This window comes from Triticum urartu, chromosome 5A (assembly GCF_056163025.1).
Source record: "Triticum urartu cultivar PI428250 chromosome 5A, HENAU_Tu73, whole genome shotgun sequence".
Classification (NCBI taxonomy): Eukaryota; Viridiplantae; Streptophyta; class Magnoliopsida; order Poales; family Poaceae; genus Triticum; species Triticum urartu.
Window position 1 is genome coordinate 682,340,194 of NC_141877.1, and position 5,948 is coordinate 682,346,141.

Below are 5,948 nucleotides of genomic sequence, written 5' to 3' on the forward strand. Positions count from 1 at the left end.
AGTTCTTTCGTTAAGCTCGGTGTTTGACAATTATGTCCAACTTTTGCACCAACCCTAGCCTAGGGGCGTTATTATTATCATCAATATATTCACACACGTCTTTGATTCACACCTCTCTTTCTCTCCTCTTTCATTATTGGGATGTGCGCTGCGCATAAAACTGTGCGGCCAGTTTTATGTGCGGCCGCACATCCCATGAACACGGAGGAAGCGCCCCCCACCACGGCCCACATGTCGGAGGCACATTCCCGCCAGCGTGTGCCCGTTCCTTGTTTCTTTCTTTCAGCTACACACCACGCGCCGGCATACACGCCGCGGCAGCCGCAGCAGCACACTCGCCGCAGCCGCGGCTCCCTCTTCCCCCTCCTCCTCGTCCGGACCAGCCCGCCGCCGCCGTCGCGATCTGCTCCCGCTCCTCCTCGGCCGCCCCTGCCCCCGCTACTCCTCGAGCTGTCCCCCCTCCTCCTCTTTCTCGCGGCAGGGAGAGGGACAGAGGGGGCGCCTCTGCTTCCGGCACCAACAACAGTCTTTTCGATTTCAACTTGTTGGGTGAAATCATGGACGGATAAAGCGTTGCTAGTAGTGCCTCCTGAGCGGAGCGGGGATTGTATGCCGCAGAATCTTGAGCGAGCGATTCCTCCGCGCGGCGTCCGTAGGAAAATTCGTGAAAGGTTCCCCTTTTTTGCTGCCGCTCGACAGTAGAGACCCTCCGTTCCGATGCAGAGGGGAAATCTCTCGTTTTTGTTGCTCTTGTCGACGTAGCTGGCTCTGTCCGTGCGTGCGCGGTTTGGTTCTGCATATGGATGGGGTTTGGGGGGTTTTTCTTTCCCCCTTCCTCGATGCGTCACACTGTCACAGGCAGTAGTAGCAGAGTCGGACTTGATGCTGCATTGGCCTGGCCGGTTAGGTTATTAGCTCCTCGATCTGTTCCTCACAGCGTGGGGTCAGCGGTTTACCTCAACTTGCCTGCATTTTGTCTCACACACTAGACTTGCTATGTTGCTATGCATCAGGATGAGATGCTGCTGCACTTGTCTGTCAAGATACAGACAATTGTAGCACACAGGATAAACACCTTATTTGCAGAGAGCTATCATCTTCTTTTCTTTTTTTTAATTCCTAGGGTCCTTTCTATCTAATATGCACCCGATGTTCTATTGATTTTACTGGATGCATTCTGGTCCCTATATAAGAGTTGAACGAGGCTCTGCTGATTTCGCGGATGACTGCCACATGGTCTCTTTTTGATCAGGCAGCAGCATCAACAGGTGGATACTGTCTAATACCGGCCGGGGTCCTGCTGTTTTAGTTTATGAGACCCCTTGCGTTTGGTATTCTTGATGACTTGTATCTCTGTCCGCGACTCTGTTTTGCATATGGGCTTTTCTGTTGTTTGTCCGATCGGAAGAAAACAAGTTCCTTGATGCGTTCCAGACACTAGAATAGGATCCACCATATAGGAGACCAGACTCCATCTTGCATCGGTTGGTGGGTGAACTCCTCCATCTGTTGCTAGTCCTTATCTGCATTTTCCCACATTGTTCATGTATCCGATCCACCGTTGCTTGTACTAGTTTGTCAAGAATACAGGCCCCTATAGCAGATAGAGCACCACAAGCTGAACACCTCCATCTGTTAGTATTTGTCTTCATTTTCTTACATTGTTTCTGTATCTGATCCGCCATTGCTTCTAGTAGTTTGTCCAAAATACACGTCTTTATAGCAGACATGGCACCACAAGCTAAACACCTTCTTTGTTGGGAACTCTCATCTGAATCTTTTTTACAGTCCATTTGCTCTAATATATGTTCTTTTGATTTATCTGATGCATTCTGGACCCTAGAGTTGATTGAGACTGCTGATTTCGTGTTCCGAATTACGACTGTCGCATGCATGATCTCTTGTTTCATATGATGTTCATGTCGACGCATGGACACTCTTTGTAGTCAACCATAGCATTACCAGGTTGACATTCTTTAATGTTACCGTGATCCACCTGTATGGTGAAATGAAGAAAACTCTTACTTGTCCGGCGCTTCAGCTCGTGCATCTGCATGGTTCATTTGAACTGCAAACACCGTTGTTTATCCACTTCGTAAAAGCATCATCAAATGGTACTGCAGTAGTGCTTGTTTAGTTAATCTTACTCTAGGTATGATAATGGGCAATCCTGGTCAATCTGCTCACCTTTTTTACATTTACCTACTTGATCACTTTAGTTTACACCATCATGATTTTTAAATACCATGCATGTCATGTCATACTGCCCAGCGAACTATCCTTCCCACTATCTGAAATATAGCATACTTCGGTTAGTTAGGCATCCCCAAAACTACAAATCAGACTGTTTCTAGTTGCACTGATGTATATTTTCTGGGCATTAGCTTAATTTCTTCTTGTGACTGTGGTTGAGGGGACTTTGTTCAATAAAAAAAAATGGTTTTTTCTTCTTCCCTTTCGATGCATTCTAAACTCTAGAGTCAAATGTAGTTGTACTGATTTCATGGCGGAGATTTCAATTGTGATATCTTGTGGCTGTTGTGGACTTGTGGCATAATAAAATTATTATTCTCTCGCATCAATTTATTCTCTATAATTGCTTTTCTGGTGGTTTTCTTTCAATATTAATCGAGTTGTGCTTAACTCATGTCACAGGACTGGACCAGTAATAGTGATGATAGTGATAAGTTTGACTGGGACAGTGATGGTGAGGCTGAGCCCTCATTGGCTCCGGCGATGAGGAACTTCGATGCTCCTGGCCCATCCACACTCGTAAGTCAGATATAAATTTTGTATTTCAGCACAAGAGCTATCCATGATTTGTTATAATTATGGTCATGGTGTGATATTTGTTCGTGTAACTGCCTAAAGAGTTCCAATGGGTGGATCAACGGGGAAGCGCCGCCTACTTCTTTGATTGAGGGATATGTGGCAATGGGCTTCCCGAAAGAGATGGTCGTGAGGAGTATCAAGGAGATTGGTAATATAGAAGTAATCAGTTCCATTTTATTTATCCTGTTTGTGTTTGTACCTTTTTTTAACGCCTTCTGATTTCAGGACATAGTGATGCAGATGCGCTGCTCGAGCTACTCCTCACGTACAAGGTATTTGACTATTTATCCATTTGCTTTATTGCTGAATTTATTCTGTACTGCTCTTGATTCATGGCAAGGATCGTTTATTCCAATTGAGATGTGAAATGCAGGCACTAGGTGATGATGATGATGCAGTGGGCAATCACTCTACTTCTGGCTGCAACCCCACTATTGTTGAAGATGATGATGATCTTGATTTTGAGAAGTGGGATGGTGATGATGATACTGGTGGTAGAGAGTCAAGCTCTGATGATCCTGGTTATGAGGTAAATGATTTCTTATCTTCAGTTCAGCAGCAAAGAATTCTTACTGTTTTGAGCTTTCATCAGTGTAGTATTGTATTGTGAAGTTTGAGCACTTGATTTTTCTACATAGAATTTTCACCATGTTAAAGTTTTTTTTCCTATAAGAGAGTAATATAAGAAGTGAGTTTAATAACGTTAGACAATACCTCCCGCAGAGTAATCAAACAAACTGGAAAACAGTAGAAACTGAGTGTATTATTATCCTGCTTCTTTGTGAATTTCATGAATCAGAAAATTAATTTCTGTTAGACACCACTTGTTTTCTCTTCAGTTCGTATGCATTTGAAAATCAGTAACAAGTCTTACAATTTGTGGATTTATTTTGCCACAAGCAAATTATTTGAAAATGATCATAATGCTGGAAAAGAACATCACTTACCACATTAATTAGTTGCATCAAACTGCCCTCCAAGACCAACCTCAGGAAAGCAACATCTACCTGTTAGAGCTGACATCTAATCTTGGCTTTTGTCGTACCTTTGTGCAGGAGTTTCTACGAGAGATGTCAGACAAGGACGAGAAGATCAACTCATTGCGAGACATGGGCTTTTCTGAAGATGAAGCAAACATGGCCATTACGATATGTGGTATGCCTCTGTTTGACCGTCATTCTTTCTTCATGGAAAAGGCACCACCTTATGCTTTATACTTCCGTTTGAAATTTTTCCTAGGTGTGGATGCTGATCTCTCTGTATTGGTCGACTCGATTGGTGCATCACAGGTTACAGAAGTTTGTCACTCTAGAAACTTATCTGACCATCAGGTATCTTGTGGTTTGATGCACATTCGAACAGGAAAGTGGTTTCACTCTTTTAATTTGATGAAGGACACTGGAATCTGTGTACATTGGCAGGTTACAGCTAGATGCTTTGATTCCTTTGGAGGGAAAAAGAGGGCAAGATTGATTGAAGAGAGCAAGAAAAAGAGGAAGCGATATGGAGGTGGAGCACAAGGCAAACGACCTTCCTCGGATGGCAGCGATGAGGAATCAATGCCTCTCCCAAACCCAATGGTTGGGTTTAACCTTCCTGGTTATAGGGGGCCATCAATGACCCGAGTGCTTCCTGAACTGACTACCGGAGCACCTTATTTCTACTATGAAAATGTGGCCAGAGCTCCAAAAGGTGTATGGGCAAAAATTACAAGATTTCTGTTTGATATCCAGCCTGAGTTTGTGGATTCTCTTCATCTGTGTGCAGCTGCCAGGAAAAGGGGATATATCCACAATTTGCCAACCGAGAACAGATCACCGCTTCTCCCTCTGCCTCCAAAGACAATTTTTGAGGCATTCTCTCATTACAAGAAGTGGTGGCCATCCTGGGACCAGAGAACGCACTTCAATTGCTTGCAAACATGTATGGCAAGTGCACCGGTGACAGAACAGATCCAGCAGAAACTTTCAAGCTCAGGCAATCCACCACCTCAAAGTGTACAAAAATATGTCAGGCATCAGTGCTCAAAATGGAACCTTGTTTGGGTTGGCAAAGACAAAGCTGCTCCATTGGAACCTCATGAGATGGAGTATCTTCTTGGTTTCCCAGAGGACCACACAAGAGGCTTCGGCAAGACACAGAGATACAAGTCTCTCGGCAACTCATTCCAAGTCGACACGGTCGCTTACCACTTGTCAGTGCTGAGGGACATGTTTCCCAATGGTATTACTGTGCTATCCTTGTTCACCGGTATCGGAGGAGAGGTCGCCTTGCACAAGCTTGGGATCCACATGAGGGCAGTAGTTTCTGTTGAGATATGCAAAGCTAATAGGAAGATTTTGAGGAGTTGGTGGGATCAAACCCAGACAGGCACGTTGATTGAGATAGCTGATGTGAAATCCCTCAAGGATGATGAAATTGCATCATATGTTAGTAGATTTGGCGGCTTCGACTTGGTGATTGGGGGCAGCCCATGTAACAATCTTGCCGGAAGCAACCGGCACCATCGTGATGGCTTGGAGGGCGAGCACTCATCTTTGTTCTATGACTACTTTAGGATCTTGAATTCCGTCAAGTCGGCTATGGCGAACATGTAGCCTAATCGCTGTAGTACCTATGCTATCGTTTAATGCTTATATCTAGGAACTGTAACCGATCTGTGTTTAAACATTGAGTTGATGTGGAGGATGTTTATTGGGGAGAAAGATCACATTAACATTTAGCTGTATGATCTATTGTTGCTAACTAATTTATGGCCTGTTCATCTTTATTTGGAAAAGCACTATTGCAGCCCCCTTCAAATCTTCCAGAGCCTACTTTTGTACAGGCAGGGAGTAATTGCACATGACTGCACTTTCTACCTTGATCTTCTTGACAACTTGTAATTTGCACAAACATTCCCCTGCATAGTTTGTCCTTGGTCTGAAAAAGCAAATCCTATGTTATATTTCAAATCAGGTTGTTGTCTGGATCATATGGACAATATGCACAGTCACGATGCTGTTATCCGTTTTCCATCAAGTAAGTTTTCACTACATTTTGTTTCTGTTGCTTTTCAGAATCCCTAAACCATCCAGATGTAGAGCAAAGCTAGAAGTATGGAGAAAGATCTTCAG

At 44.0% G+C, this 5,948-nt stretch overlaps 1 protein-coding gene across 1 annotated transcript; it reads left to right on the forward strand.

The window, feature by feature from the left end:
* The first annotated feature begins 246 nt into the window (after nucleotides 1-246).
* LOC125506573 (DNA (cytosine-5)-methyltransferase DRM2-like) lies at nucleotides 247-5,580 on the forward strand. The gene is made up of 7 exons (XM_087522364.1): nucleotides 247-2,772; nucleotides 2,872-2,980; nucleotides 3,058-3,104; nucleotides 3,206-3,361; nucleotides 3,888-3,987; nucleotides 4,072-4,163; nucleotides 4,254-5,580. Exons 1-7 carry the CDS (start codon nucleotides 2,647-2,649, stop codon nucleotides 5,427-5,429), a joined length of 1,806 nt encoding a protein of 601 aa, XP_087378490.1. The 5' UTR covers nucleotides 247-2,646; the 3' UTR covers nucleotides 5,430-5,580.
* Nucleotides 5,581-5,948: the final 368 nt, after the last annotated feature.

Bases quoted from the DNA above. Each gene is read 5' to 3' on its own strand.
- LOC125506573 (XM_087522364.1), top strand. From the start codon at position 2,647: ATGTCACAGGACTGGACCAGTAATAGTGATGATAGTGATAAGTTTGAC. The intron at 2,981-3,057 runs GTAATATAGAAG...TTCTGATTTCAG, and splicing joins GAGGAGTATCAAGGAGATTG to GACATAGTGATGCAGATGCG. The intron at 3,362-3,887 runs GTAAATGATTTC...ACCTTTGTGCAG, and splicing joins CTGATGATCCTGGTTATGAG to GAGTTTCTACGAGAGATGTC.